The sequence below is a fragment of the Dendrobates tinctorius genome, unplaced genomic scaffold (assembly GCF_039654945.1).
Source record: "Dendrobates tinctorius isolate UK_male_01 unplaced genomic scaffold, ASM3965494v1 ptg000030l, whole genome shotgun sequence".
Lineage (NCBI taxonomy): Eukaryota > Metazoa > Chordata > Amphibia > Anura > Dendrobatidae > Dendrobates > Dendrobates tinctorius.
Window position 1 is genome coordinate 18,501,869 of NW_027361698.1, and position 16,438 is coordinate 18,518,306.

At 45.6% G+C, this 16,438-nt stretch overlaps 1 protein-coding gene across 18 annotated transcripts in view; it reads left to right on the plus strand.

Annotated features, from left to right (window-relative positions):
* CAMK2D (calcium/calmodulin dependent protein kinase II delta) overlaps positions 1 to 16,438 on the plus strand; it is a 288,504-nt gene that overhangs the window by 161,364 nt on the left and 110,702 nt on the right. For all 18 annotated transcript variants that reach the window (XM_073571883.1, XM_073571881.1, XM_073571889.1 and 15 more), the window contains exon 5: positions 8,183 to 8,248. In XM_073571883.1, coding sequence (XP_073427984.1) covers positions 8,183 to 8,248 — 66 coding nt within the window. The remainder of the gene's footprint in view (positions 1 to 8,182; positions 8,249 to 16,438) is intronic.

The window sequence follows — 16,438 nt, forward strand, 5'->3', positions numbered from 1 at the left end:
TATATGGTCTGTAGCCATGCCCCCCGGATCACATGGCTATGACCTCATCACAGGTCCTTCACTCATTCACACACAGTCTTTACTACAGGTGTTCTAGAGACACGCCTAGGTTGATTTGTAGGTAGCTCTCCCTAACACATTGGCACGAAAGATCAGCTCTGCTGATCAGCACATAATCAAGCCTTCATCTCAAGGCCACCCACCTTGAGATACATTATGATCATTCAGCATCCTACTCCTATCAGGACACCAGAAATGCTTATATGCCTGTCCTGGGACACCCACACAGCGCCCCCTGGCGGACACAGTGGTCACTACACCACACATAAGTCACTTCTACAAGACAATCAAATAGTGAGTACAGGGGTAAGAGACGACCGTTCCTCCCTATACCTAGTCATGTGTGAGCAGCAGTTACAGTACATTAAAATCTTCATACAGGATGGAACTATGGTCTCCTCATCTATAAATGTATATAATATTGTGTGACAACTTCTAGTGCTTACATCTGCTAGTAATGGTCAGATGGTCACTTCTTGTTTTCAGGGTTCTGGTGGTGTATTTCACTTTATACTTGTTCTTTTTCTTTATTTCCTAGCTTTTATCCATTCACCATTCTGTCTTTATGTTTAGTAGCACCCTACCCCCGGTGTGCTCATAAACTAGTGGAAGCTGGATAACTGTGTAATTAAAGCTAGAAATACTTGTGTTCACTGTGCAAATCTACACAGCGCTAGTGACTCCACACCGATCCATAGAAGGCTGTCAATCAGCGACTGGTCAGGCGAGAAAGGTCTCCATCTAATAAATGAGCTGGGATTAGGCTCACAGCAAGCTAATTGGCAAAGTGAACACAAATGTTAAAAATTATTGCCTGGCCAGTAACTCTTACAATACGAATAAAATGCATTTATATAGGTAGCAGAGTTCTAGGTTCACATTTGCTCTTCCCATAAAACTGTTAAAATATATGTACAAGAAGATTTGGCTTGGACATTGCGCCTGGAGAATATGCTTGATTTTGTTCAGGTGCAGTGTTCTCCGATCCTTAAAGGGGGTATCCAGAGCTTTTATTATTTTTTTTTTTTTCTGTATGGAGCTAAGGACTAACAAGAAAGTTGTTGGTAACTACCTGCCTGTTCTGCATGGGGGTGATCTCTGCTGGCTGCTGCCAGTGATTCCTCTCCTTAATTTCACCCCATATCAATGGAGCTATTCCTCCCGTATTGCTCTTTTGATGTCGTGTCACTGCAGACCTTATCGTCCACTGGCTCCCCACAGTTAGGCAGCGGGGAGCCAGCTGTCAATTAGTATGACATTAGTAGAATCGCCACATCAACTGAGCAGCATCTTCTCTTCCGCTCCGTTGTTGTGACGTTAGTAGAAGCAGGGGAATCATCACCTGCTTTCCCTTTCTCTACTTCTCACTGCTGGTGACGTATCCCCCAATCCTGCCCCCCCACCTTATACACCCCACTAATCCTCACCCCTAACTTTCTCACACTAAGAGAAACTACTGCAATCCCTCACACTTGAAACCTGTGCCATTGACCCCCACCATCCTGCTCCCTCTCTCTGGAGCACTTTGGAGTGCCCGCTCCATCTGCAACAAGTTCCACGTGATCCACGACCTCTTTACCTCGCGCAGCCTTTCCTTCCTGGCCCTCACTGAGACCTGGCTGACACCTCCTAACACGGCCTCCCCTGCCGCACTGAGTTACGGTGGCCTCCACTTTACCCACACTCCTCGCTCTGGCAACAGACATGGCAGAGGAGTGGGTTTCCTTTCTAAAAAAAACAAAACTGCTCCTTTAGCCCTATCCAATCCCCACCCTCCCTTATTCTCCCTTCTTTTGAGGTTCACTCCATCCATATCTACTCTCCCTCTAATCTCCAAATGGCTGTCATATACCAATCACCAGGCTCAGCAACTGCCTTCATCAACCAATTCTCCACCTGGCTACTCCACCTTCTCTCTGCTGACATCCCCACCATCATCATGGGGGACTTCAACATCCCCATTGACACCCACCATCCAGCAGCCTCCAAACTCCTGTCACTTACATCATCCTTTGGACTTACTCAGTGGTCGTCCACAGCCACCCACACAGATGGACATACATTAGACCTCATCTTCATCCTCTGTTCCCTACCTAACCTCACAACCTCTCCCTTCCCCCCTATCTGACCACCATCTACTCACATTCTCCTCCTTGTCCTTCTCACCTGCCCCCCATGTCCAGCCACTAGCACATCCTCGCAGAAACCTCGCACACCTAGACACTCACAGACTCTCAGACTTTCTTCGACCTCTGTCCTCCATATCTTTACTTCATGATTCGAACACCGCCACCGCTTTCTATAATGCCACCCTCACAGCAGCCAAAGACGCAGTCACTCCTCTCATGCATGGAAAAGTGCGACGAATCAATAGGCAACCCTGGCAGTGGCACAACAACCTCACCAAAAATCTTCGACAAGCATCCAGGGTCACGGAGCGGCGTTGGAAGAAAAGACGCCTGCCAGACAACTTCACTGCTCTCAAACAAGCTACACTTGCCTTCAAATTAGCCCTCACCTCTGCTAAACAGACCTATTTCACTAACTTTGTATCTTCATTATCACACAACCCAAAGCAACTGTTCAGCACATTTAACTCTCTCCTCCGCCCACCACTGCCACCTCCAACTTCCCTCATCTCTGCCAAGGACTTTGCCACCTGTTTCAAAAACAAGATCGACCAAACAAGGCAAACCTTTACTGTTCCACCACCCCAACCACTCGACATACCAAACCTCTGCCCTTCCCTAATAACCTCCCTATCCAGTATCACCGAAGGAGAGCTTACTCATCTCCTTTCGATATCACACCTCACAACCTGTGCACTTGACCCCATCCCTTCCCACCTGCTCCCCAACCTCACTAACACACTCCTCACAGCCCTAACCCATCTCTTCAACCTATCGCTATCTTCTGGTACCTTCCCCTCTGCCTTCAAACATGCCACCATCACACCCATCCTCAAAAAAAACAAACTTTGACCCAACTACTATGCCCAACTATCGCCCCATACCACTGCTCCCGTTTGCTTCCAAACTCCTTGAGCAGCATGTCCATGCTCAACTTTCCTCCCACCTCTCTAACTCCCTCCTTGACATCCTGCAATCTTGCTTCCGCCCCCACCACTCCACTGAAACTGCCCTGACCAAAACTACTAATGACTTACTCACAGCCAAATCTAACAGACAGTTCTCCATCCTCTTCCTTCTCGACCTGTCCTCTGCCTTTGACACAGTCGACCACTGCCTACTGCTACAGATTCTTTCTTCCCTTGGCATCAAAGACCTTGCCCTGTCCTGGATTGCCTCATACCTTTCTGACCGCATATAATAATAATAATAATAATCATCTTTATTTATATAGCGCCAACATATTCTGCAGTGCTTTACAGTTTATCAGTTTCAAAACACAAGTCATAAGTAACAACTTTAACCATACAATAATTAAAGCACAATAAGACGACCCTGCTTGTGAGAGCTTACAATCTACAATGAGGTGAGGGAGATACAAAGTACAGGTGTGTAATTACAATGGTGTATTTACAATGATGGTCCAGCCATCTTGAGGGATGGATAGAGATAGTGAATGGACTACACACGCACACTTACACATAGAATGACTTTGATTAATGAACGTGATAGGCCGCTCAGAACAAATGTGTTTTGAGGGAACGCCTGAAACTATGCAAATTGTGGATAGTCCTAATTTCTTGGGGTAGAGCATTCCAAAGGATTGGCGCAGCGCGGGAGAAGTCTTGGAGTTGGGAGTGGGAGGTACGGATTAGTGCAGAGGTTAGTCGAAAGTCGTTTGCAGAGCACAGCAGTCGGATAGGCCGATAGACAGAAATGAAGGAGGAGATATAGGGGGATGCTGCACTGTGGAGAGCTTTGTGGGTGAGAAAAAGTACTTTGAATTGGATCCTACAATGAATGGGCAGCCAACATAAGGACTGGTGAAGAGGGAACGTGTCCGAGTGCCGATTAGCGAGATGGATTACCCTGGCTGCTGCATTAAGGATGGACTGGAGAGGGGATAGTCGAGTAACGAGGAAGCCAATTAATAGATCGTTGCAGTAGTCCAAGAGGGAGTGGATTAATGCACAATTACCGTTTCCCACTCCCACACTACCTCCTCATCCCGCCCTCTCTCTGTTGGAGTCCCCCAAGGCCCTGTCCTGGGGCCCCTACTTTTTTCCATCTATACCCTTGGTCTAGGACAACTCATAAAGTCCCATGGCTTCCAGTACCACCTGTATGCGGATGACACTCAGATCTTCCTCTCTGGCCCAGATGTCACCTCTCTGCTGTCCAGAATCCCGGAGTGTCTATCAGCCATATCCTCCTTCACCTCTCGCTTTCTAAAACTCAATGTAGACAAAACTGAACTTTCCTCCATCTCGCGTATCTTCCCTACCCGATCTATCTATTATGGTAAACGACATCACACTCTATACCTGCACCTGAAATCCACTGCTTCGGAGTAACTCGAATCTGCCCTGTCCTTCAAACCACACAACCAAACTCTTGCCACTGGCTGTCACCTCCAACTTAAAAATATTTCCAGAATCCGTCCCTTCCTCTGCACTAAAACTCTTGTACATGCCCTCATAATCTCCCGCCTTGACCACTGCAACACTCTCCTCTGTGGCCTCCCTGCTAACTCTCTTTCACAACTCCAGTTTTCAACTCTCGCTACTCCCCTGTCTCTCCCTCCACTGGCTCCTAATTCCCCAACGAATCCAGTGTGTGGCAGCGGGAGACCAACGATCACGAGCTCCCAGCGCTGTAGCAGACGCTGGGAGCTGGTATCCAGGGTAAACAGTGGGTAATTAAGCGCGCGGCACTTAGTTACCCGCTGTGTATCCTGGATACCAGCGTGCTCGTGCTGGGAGCTGGTATCCTAGGTAAAGAGCGGGTAACTAAGTCCTGCATGTGGATACCAGCGTGCTTGCTGGTCCTGATCGCTGGTGAGTCTGCCTGTTTAATAGCTCACCAGCGATCATGTAGCGACGCACCAACGTTCCTGACCAGGTCGCATCGTTGTCGAGATCGCTGGTGCGTCACTAAGTGAGACGGGACCCTTATTCGTTCCTCACACAACAGCCTCTGAGATTTCTCCCGAATATCCCCCATACTCTGTAATTCCATGCCTCAACACGTCCGATTATCCACCACCCTCGGATCCTTCAAACGGACCCTGAAAACCCATCTTTTCAGGAAAGCTCACAGTCTGCAATAACCATTGTGCCGCCTCACCACCGCCCGAGCTGCGGCCTCATCACCACCAGAGCTGCTGCACCCCTGACCTTCTGTCTCTTCCCCACTATCCCGTAGAATATAAGTCTGCAAGGACATGGTCCTCTCCCCTTTGTACCAGTCTGTCATTGTAAACTTGTTTACTGTTAACGATCTCTATAACTTTGTATGTAACCCCCCTCTCATGTACAGCACCATGGAATTGATGGTGAAATAAATATATATATATATATATATATATATATATATATATATATATATATATATATTATATAATATAATATATATATTTTATATATATATATTATATACATACCTCTCTGGCAGAAATTGTTACCAGGCAGAATAGACAGATTGTAACTACGTACCTGTTGGCTCTCAGCCCCATATGGACAAATAATAAAAGTCCAAGATAGCCACTTTAAAGGGTACCTGTCCTGTCCTAAAATTCTATTAACCGGCAGAAATAAGGTTAATCTGCAGGTTAGTAGCCTTCCAAAGCTACTCAGCCACTGCACTGAAAACCTTACTACCTGGAAGAAATGAACATTATTACTTCTGGCCTTAAGTCATAGAGGCGCGGCTGCCACATCTTAAGTTGCCACTCAGTACATAGTGAGTGTCGGCTATATCCACGCCCCAGTACTGACTGACAGCCGGCTCAGCAGTTCAGCGGTACAGAACCAGCTGTCAGTTAGTCCCGGGGTTTGGTTACAGCGGCCGATCACTATGTACCACTTTATGGTTACAGCCACGCCTCTATGACTGAAGGCTTGAAACTGTTGGTAGTAATAAAGTTAATTTCCTCCCAAGACGTGTGGGCTGTACTACAGGTTGGAATAAGATATGATCTTTTCTGATTGTTGGCTTGGCTTGTCAATATATTCCAGGAGCAACCAGCTTGTGTTTATTTCAGGATGTGTTCAGCATGGTTAATGACCGTGAGGAATGTTCCACCATTTTTTACGATGTTTGATGCAGTTGATGTATTTTATTACATAATTATGGTTAAAGCACTGATTTTAAGTGTCATTATAAAGAAAAGTTATTGTTTGTGGGAACTCTTTTTTGTTTGGTAATTTTTCTTTTGGAAAGCTATAGTGGGTATCTAAATAGGAAAGGTTTCTTACAGTTAGAACAGTAAGATTTTTGGAAAGCCCTACAACATGTGGTAGTAATGGCAGACACTATATCAGTATTTAAAAAAAGACTGGATGCTTTTCTCACAGCAAATGGCATTGTGGGTTAGAAATTGAACGATCGAGAATGTATAATTGGTCGAGAGAGGTTGAACTTGATGGACCCATGACTTTTTCAACCAATGTAACCAATTTGATATCTGCTGGAGATGTTGGCATGTCTGCCTAGTCCTAAACTGTTTTTGTGGCACTTCTGTGTTCCATTGTTAAAGGTTTTATTATTTGGCTATTTTCCCTGTAGTCACATGCCTTTCAATTAAAGCTTAATATTTCTTCAAATCTAAATTGTTCGTCAAATATTTATTTTTCTTTGTAGGCTGATATCACACTGAGAAGACACTAGGACATAAGGCTAGGTTCACAGTTCTCACCTCTGAGCTCTAACTTGGGGTTTCTTCTGGTTCGGTCAGCCCTTTATTTAATGTAACTAAGAAAATTACATGGACAACCCATTCTTAAATACTATATTCCACCTCATAAATATAAAAAGACCTTTTTATTCAGCACTCAATACAGCACTATCCCAGAGACCTCTAACCGGAGTCTACCAAGGTTCGTGTGATATTAAATATAGGGCTAATAACATTTGCTACTTATGGGCCGTAGTACTCGCACCTCCCCTGGTTGTTCATCCAAAGGAAATGCGAGAACAGCAGCTCAATAGTGACAGGTGATTGACTACAAGGCTCACATGGCGTAAAAATGTCATATGAACCTCTGGAGACATTGCCTGAATAGTGCCAGTATGAGAGGGGAGTATGTTATTTTTATTTTACATTGGGGAATACAGTATTTAAGAAGGGCTTGTTCGGGCAGTAGACAACACCTTTCAGTTCTGAAACTTTCAGAACTTATATACTGTAACTGAATCCATACTATTCTTATTTAAAGATTCATGAATTCTACCTTTATATTAGGAGGTTTTCTCAATATCCTTCTTCATGGTGATAAAGACCTGGCCAGATCTAGCTAAGGAATGTCTGTGGCAGACCCCAGAAGCAATGTGTATAGCGATCTGTCCATATTTCCCGCAGTGTTCTCCACTAGAAGCTATAACAGATCCAATTCTCAAGATGTATCTGTACTTTATCCCTTTTATTTTATACTGTTGTTACCTGTATGTATGTCTTTTTATTGCTCCATCTTTTATAAACTTTTGAAGCAATGTACTCTTTTTGTATAGTAAATAAAAAATGTAAGTTTGTCCCTTATTAAGCTAACACTCCCACAATCTCAAGGAGAGAAAATAGCTTGAATTGTGTTATTTTGTAGCCAGAATGCAAGTAGTGAACTGTTCAGGAGTTTGGGAAAGCTGGGTGTGCATGTGTTCCAGTGTGTTGCGCAATGCAGGCTTCTCACTGACCTGGTAAAATGGTGACATGTGGCGTGGATGAGGGGACAGTCAATGGATCCGCTTACCTCGTTTTTGGCCTATTGTAATAGGTGAGTGGATAAGTGAGTGGGAAGCGGAGTCCCCACTTTACGATCGCTTCCCAGCCGGATGTGTCGTGAGCAAGTGGTGTTGCTCGTGGAAGTGATGATGACAAAACCTCTTTAAATATACAGGTGTATTTGCTTTTCTATACTGCAGTTGTTTACAGTAGATTTTGTCATTAAGTGTAAATTGTGCAGTTTGTTTTATGATTATTTTTTGTTGTGTCTTGGCAGAGTTACTGGTGGAGAGTTGTTTGAAGATATAGTAGCACGAGAGTACTATAGTGAAGCAGATGCAAGGTAAGTGATGACAATTCCATTTCAGTGCTTCATGAAGAAGTTGTACTGATGAGCCCTATAAGACCTTATTGCGTATCTGCCCAAATCTTCATAACCCCTTCACATGCCGCTAATATGTGGTAGGTGTGTGTCCATTCACAACAGCCAATGGCCTGTAATGTTGGACTACTGATCGACTGTACCTGACACAGTGCATGGACAAATGAAGACTTGTTACAATAAGGGCTTCAGGGCTTAAAGGGGTTTTCCGGTCCAGTCTGTGACTGCAGACTTATGAATCTCCCCCAGCGCACGCACTACGCACTGAGGATTTGCCTCTTTTTGTGCCGGGATTGGAGGATATCTATGAGTTATACATACTTCCGGTCAGTGGGCGCAGCCGTGCTTCCATACACTAGTATGGGAGCGCCCACTAGACAGGCTCCAGCCTTGAGTATGTATAACACATACATATCCTCCAATCCCAGCACAGAAACTGGCGAATCCCCGCAGTGCACAGTGTGTGTGTTGGGGGGGATTCATAGAGTGACTGCAGACTTATCGATTTGGACTGGACAACCCCTTTAAAGAAGCGCCCCTACGACTTTCTAATTTAGGACCTGTATCATTCATATATTAATGGCATTTTCTAGGGTTTTACAGACAATTTTAATAAGTACAGAATAGAATTCATCTGGTTAGCAATGTCATAAGTATAATGAGTATATGTAATAGTAGTAATATATCTGTAACCCACTAAAGGGACACTTTGTGATCCGGTAATTGTCAAGGGACCCTTCTTACAAGTAGGGATTGTCCAAAGTGGACCACTCAGAACTTATAAGGTAAGTATTCTCAGAACAAAGGCTGAGCAATATTAGCTCACCAGTTATGTTTTATTTTACTGACTACTGATAATCATCTGTTTTCTAATAAGGATTCTGAAAGGAAGATTACCCCCAACATGACTCAACTCAAATTTCACAAGTGGGTTATTTGAATGTTTGGTTTTTTTTATAAACCAAGAAATCCCTTAAAGCATCCCAGTAGCCTATAAGTCTTTATTAAAACCCCACTTCTTTCATCGGACTTAATCTTTTATTAGTTGACGGTATCTGCTAGTGTAGTAAGGAATCAAATCAGAATAATTTTCACCTTAGCCCTTTGCATCCATTAGCTACATTTCCGTAGCCTGTATTCGAGCTGGTAGGGAATTACATGTTTTATATGATGTTTTTTCTACTGGCCATCCACGCCGCAGACGTGCCCCTATACTGGGCAATTAATAGCTTTTCCAGTGCGAAGGGAATTAATCTAATAAAAAGAGTTTGTCCTTTTTATATATTAACATGAAATTCTATATCATCCCATGTATGGCAGATACCCACTTACTGCCGGATGCTGCCCCTACCAAGCCATCTACATTTATGGTAGTCATGCTTTTCTGACTTAAATTCAGACTGCAAAATTATATTTTCTCGTATTTTCCCTTTTAATAAATGGAACAGACGTGTTAAGCGAGGCTTTTCTTTCAAGTGCCAGGCAACGTTTTCATTTTGGCAGACAACAGGGAATTACGAGAGTAGGTGACATAAGCATCTACTTGGAAATAAATGAATTTTCATTTTCAAAAAGTGAATGGGCTTTTCGAGCTTTTCTTGGCAATTCATCGTTCCAAGACTGTAATTATCCGGTACTATGTGCCTCCTGTAGTAATGCGAGGTTCTAGCCTACTTCAAACATATGTCCAGCGTTGAGCAGTTGAGTAATATTGTAAATAGATTCCTTCATTATTTTACTTCTCCAAAGGATCAGGCTGTACAATAATCCAGAGCTGCATTCACAATGTTTTTTGGCCTCAGACCTGATATCTCCCAGCATTCCTTATTGTCCAATTACTGGAACTAAGACTGTGATTGGTATGGTGGCAAGGGTACAATTTACAGCATGCGTTCTCCAATAATCTAAATATCTGACCTGCATTATTGGAGCATACTTAACGAGTAACCGTAATTTTAATTTGTATCTCTATAGTACACATAAAATGAAGCAGCTTTGTAATATATAATATCAGAGAAATCTGCTTCTTTCTCCTGGATTGATCTTTGACTCTCAATTCATGGGTAAAATCCATATTCAGTAAAGACAAATTTCAACCCCTTTAGGCTGAGTTCACACGTGGCGTTTTTTTCGCGTTTCCGCGGCGGTTTTAACCGCGCGAATTTGCCGCGAAAACGCAAAAAATAAGCATCCCATGCATTCCTATGGGATTCCGCAATGCTGTGCTAATGCTGCAGTTTTTACCGCGGCGGAATCGCTTCGCGGTAAAAAAACACAGCATGCTCATTAATTGGCGGAATCGCGGCGATCCCGCAACCCATAGGAATGCATCGTTCCGCCAATTTCCAGCATGTGGCTGTGCACACCATGCGGAAAGTAAGCAGAACAATTGCGGATGGTACCCACGGTCCGGAGGAGAGGAGACTGTCCTCCGGGCTATGGGTACCATATCCCTGTAAAAAATAGAATTTAAAATAAAAAATATTGTTATTCTCACCTTCCGACGTCCCGCGCAGCCTTCCCGCCTCTCTCCACGCTCTCGTTCCCAGTAATCCTTTGCGAAAATGCCCGCGATGGCGTCCGTTCTCGCGGGATCGCGAAGTCTCGCGGTCATTCGCGCGATGTCATCGCGAATCACCGCGAGACATCGCGATCCCGTGAGAACGGACGTCATCGCGGGCATTTTCGCAAAGGATTACTGGGAACGGATGCGCGGGACGTCGGAAGGTAAGAATGACACCTTTTTTTTTTTTTTTACATTTTATCTTATACTACTGATGCTGCATAGGCGGCCTCAGTAGTAAAAAGTTGGTCACACTCGTCAAACACTATGTTTGACGAGTGTGACCAACCTGTCAATCAGTTCTCCAAGCGATGCTACAGATCGCTTGGAAAACGCTAGCATTTTGCAAGCTAAATACGCTTGCAAAATGCTAGTTTTTCCGCGGGAATTTAAAATGCGATTTTCCCGCGGAATGGAATTCTGGAATTCTCACGGTAATTTCCGCGAGAGTTCCGGTACGTGTGCACTTAGCCTCACCCCCAAGGGTGGTTGTTTTCTCGTGACATATTGTGCTTCATGCTAGTGGTAAAATTTCTTTGATATGACTTGCGTTTATTTGTGAAAAAAACAGAAATTTGGCGAAAATGTAGAAAATTTAGCAATTTTCCAAATTTTAATTTTCATGCCTTTAAAACTGAGAAATATGTCACACAAAATAGTTTCCCACATGTCTATTTTACATCAGCACAATTTTGGAACCAAAATTTTTTTTGTTAGGAAGTTATAAGGGTTAAAAGTTGTCCAGCGATTTCTTCTTTTTACAACACCATTTTTTTTAAGGTACCACATCACATTTGAAGTTATTTGAGGGGTCTATATGATAGAAAATACCCAAAATTGACACCATTTTAAAAATTGCACCCCTGAAGGTGCTCTAAACCATGTTCAAGAAGTTTATTAACCCTTCAGGTGCTTCACAGGAATTTTTGGAATGATTAAAAAATGAACATTTAACTTTTTTTCACAAAAAACTTAGTTCAGATCCAATTTGTTTTATTTTACCAAGGGTAACAGGAGAAAATGGACCGCAAAAGTTGTTGTACAATTTGTCCTGAGTACACTGATACCCCATATATGTAGGTAAACCACTGTTTAGGCACACAGCAGAGTTTGGAAGGGAAGGAGCGCCGTTTGACTTTTCAATGCAAAATTGGCTGGAATTGAGATCGGACGCTATGTCGCATTTTGAGAGCCCCTGATGTGCCTAAACAGTGGAAACCCCCCACAAGTGACGCCATTTTGGAAAGTAGAGCCCCTTAGGAACTTACCAAGATGTGTGGTGAGCACTTTGAACCCCCAAGTGCTTCACAGAAGTTTATAATATAGAGCCGTAAAAGTAAGAAATCTTATTTCTTTCAAAAAAATGATCTTTGCGCCCCCAATTTCTCCCTCACCCATGACAGCACCACGGAGAGAGGGGGTCCGCCCATCAAGGACAGGAACCTACAGATAAAAGAGCGGCACCTCTCCTCCGCCCCCCAGTTGGGTTCCTGTCCTTGACGGGTGAACCACGGCAGCAAGAGCGCAGCGCTTACCGGAAGGTGAAGATCCGGGACCGCCCCGTCCGCGGTCAGACAGCGGGAAGGCCCCTGTCGCGGCGGGGTCGGTTGCCGAAGCCGCCACCGCTGCAGCTGAGGGGCTGTCCAGGGTGAGCGGGCGGGGAGGACCGGGCCGCCGCTCCGGGAGGAGTAGGGGCCGGGGGACGCCGGATAGGGAGAGCGCCGGGTACACAGGTGTACCAAGATGGCGCTGCCCCGGAAGTAGAATGAGGAACTTCCAGGTCCCCGCGGTCGGCACATGCGCAGTACGCACTCCCCGGGGGAAGAGCGGAGCAGGCCGGGAAGACAGGTGGCGCCAGGGCGGCTTATTCAAATTGGGAACGCTAAAGCAGCCTCAGAGCTGGAAGCGTTCAGGCGCGATGGATAGCGACCAGCATGGGGAGCTACAGCAGCCTAAGCAGCAGCAGCAGCAGCAGCAACAAAGGCAGCATCACCAGCGCCGCCAAAAGGATAAAGACGGACGGGGGAGCAGGTCCAGCAGCCACTCCACGCAGCAGTCTACTGCAAGGAGCAAGTCACCTGCCGTGGATCGCCCAGTGAGGGATTTGGATCCACTTCCAGAACTGGTACCTGCAACCGCGCATGAGGGGTAAGTGGATCTTCGTGAATGTTCCCCATTGTAATAGACTTCTTTCCCTTATCAGGGAAAGAAGAAAGAAAAGACCAAGAACAGGGAATGCCCCACCTGTGGGAAACCATTACCAACGCCCTGGGAGAAAAAATTGTGTGACTCCTGTATACAGGAGGTCCTCGGCGGTGAAACCCCGGATCATGCCGCAGACCTAAGGGCGGTAATCCGCGCAGAAATTCAGAGTGCCCTTTCATCCAGAAAACGGGAAAGGAAGGGAAGGAAGGGGGACGTGGTGATAGAGTCCCAATCAGACAGCTTATCGTCAGGGGAAGTCACCTCCCATACTGTAAATACCGACTCGTCATCCTCCGATGAGGAGACGGAAGGTCGTCATTGTTTTCCCCTGGACGAAGTGGATGCCTTAGTAAAGGCGGTAAGATCCACTATGGGGGTGGAAGACCCCCGGACTGATAGATCTGTCCAGGACATTATGTTCGGGGGACTGAGTCAAAAAAAACGGAAGGTATTTCCGTTAAATAAGAACGTCCAAGGCCTCATAGATAAAGAATGGGAAAAACCGGATAGGAAAAGCTCCACGGTTCCTTCCATCAAAAGGAAGTACCCATTTGAGGAGGAAGCATCCACATCATGGGATAAGGCCCCCAAACTAGACGTGGCGATAGCCAAAGCTTCAAGAAAGTTTGCACTCCCCTTTGAAGATATGGGTACCCTGAAAGACCCGTTAGATAAAAAAGCGGATACCCTACTTAAGGGCACCTGGGAATCAGCAGGGGGAAACATCAGGCCGGCGGTAGCGGCAACCTGTACCTCCAGAGCTCTTATGGTATGGCTAGACCAATTGGAGAGACAGATAAGGGAAGGGGTTCCCAGAGATAAAATCCTGGAATCCATGCCAATGATAAGAGGGGCGGCAGCCTACCTGGCCGACTCTTCGGCTGATTCGATAAGATTGTCATCTAAAACAGCAGCCTTGTCGAATGCAGCTAGACGAGCTTTATGGTTAAAATGTTGGCCTGGGGATCTCCAGACAAAAATAAAATTATGCGCCATTCCCTGTGAAGGAAAATTCCTCTTCGGGGAAACCTTGGATGACATCCTCGAAAAGGCAGGCGACAAAAAGAAAGGCTTCCCAAACCTAGGACCTGTGACCGCCACAGGCTTTAAACGGTCCTTTCGGAACAAAAAGTTCTTCCAGAGGAGACCCCCGAGAGACCAAAAATGGGAAGACAGAAGAAGGGACAGGGGGTTCATCTTCGGTAACTCGTCCCGGGATAAAAAACCCGCCAAGTGACTGTGGGCCCAGGGTGGGGGGGAGACTAAGGTTTTTCCTCCCAGCCTGGGAGAAAATATCCAACAATCCCTGGCTGATAAATCTTGTAAGATCGGGATTAAGGATAAACTTTTATTCTCTCCCGCCGCAAAAATACATAATTACCCCGATAAGGTCGTCAAAAAACGAACAGGACGCCCTCGAAAAGGAGGTTCTGAGTATGTTGGACAAAAAAGTCCTACAGGAGGTTCCCCCACAGGAGAGAGGCAGGGGGTTCTACTCGCCTCTCTTCCTGGTAACCAAACCAGACGGCACCTTCCGCACCATCATAAATTTAAAAAGACTGAATTGCTATATCAAGAACGAAAAATTCAAGATGGAATCGATCAAATCGACCATCAAAATTCTCTTTCCGCAATGCTTTATGGTGGTCCTAGACCTCAGCGATGCCTACTACCATGTCCCCATTCACAAAGAATCCAGGCAATACCTCAGGCTAGCAGTCTCGATAGCAGGAGAAATAAGAGAATTCCAATACAAGGCCCTGCCATTTGGGATCTCAGTGGCTCCACGGGTCTTTACGAAATTGGTGGCAGAGATGATGGCTCACATAAGAGAACAGGATGTTCTGATAGTGCCTTATTTGGACGACTTTTTAATAGCGAGCAACTCAGGCCAGAAATGCACAGAACAGAGGGACCGAGTGATGAGCACTCTAAAAATCCTCGGGTGGCTTCTGAACCTGAAAAAGTCAAGGCTGGAACCAAAGAGAGTCCAGGAGTTCCTAGGCCTGACACTGGATTCAAACATCCAAGTGTGTTACTTGCCAGATCACAAAAGGGACAGAATTATTCATATGGTACAAAAAGCGAGGCAAAACCCCTCTATGACACTAAGACGAGCAATGTCCCTGTTAGGGTCCCTCTCTGCATGCTTGCCGGCGGTCCAGTGGGCACAAATACATATGAGGGATCTGCAATGGGATATCCTGACCAACCAGCGGACCTTAGGAGACCACTTGGAACATCATATTACGCTAGGTTCAAAAACTATTCTTTCCCTAGCCTGGTGGGAGGACAAAAACAACTTGTCCAAAGGGATCCCCTGGGAGGCCAAAATCACACATGTGATTACCACCGACGCCAGTCCTGTGGGATGGGGAGCACACATGGGCATCAGCGTGGCTCAAGGGGGATGGAGAAGTCAAGAACTAAAAGCCTCCTCGAATCAAAAAGAACTGCTAGCAGTAAATTATGCCTTGAGTCACTTTTTGCCAGCATTAAAAGGCCATCATGTCCGGATATTCTCGGACAACCGAGTAACAGTGGCCTATATAAACCACCAGGGGGGAACCAGGTCCAGAACGCTAATGGAGGCATCCTTCGAGATATTCGGGTTAGCAGAGAAAAACTTACTGTCCCTATCGGCGCTACATATACGGGGAGTAGAGAACCAAACGGCAGACTTTCTGAGCCGTACCCAACTACATCAGGGGGAGTGGGCTCTAAATCAGTCCGTTTTTCAGAAGATTGTGGAAATGTGGGGAACCCCAGACATAGACTTATTTGCAGACCACAAAAACAAAAAAGTGGAAACATTCTGTTCTCTAAATCCCAAAGGGAATCCTCACACCCTGGACGCATTTATGCTCCCATGGACACGGGGTTTACTGTATGCCTTCCCACCGACCATTCTCCTTCCGGCGGTGATAAGGAAAGTCAGGGAAGAGGGGGCTCGGGTAATACTTATAGCCCCTTTCTGGCCAAAAAGAACATGGTTTTCATGGCTCAGAATAATGTCAGTAACCGACCCCTGGGTTCTACCAGATCTCCCCGACCTTCTATCGCAGGGCCCTGTGCTACACCCCCAAGCAGTGAACCTCCATTTAACAGCATGGAATTTGAAAGGTCACTGCTGAGGGGGAAAGGATTTTCAGAAAATCTAATTTCCACGTTACAAAAAAGTAGAAAACCAGTTACAATCAAAGCCTATGGTAGAACCTGGAGAAAATTCCTATCCAGTTCGGGGGCAAAGGTTCAGGATGGAATACAAATGGATAAAATCCTGGAATTCCTCCAAAGGGGGTTAGAACAGGGACTAGCGACTAACACACTGAGGGTACAGGTAGCGGCCCTGGGCGCCCTCTATAATCAGGAGGTAGCGAGCG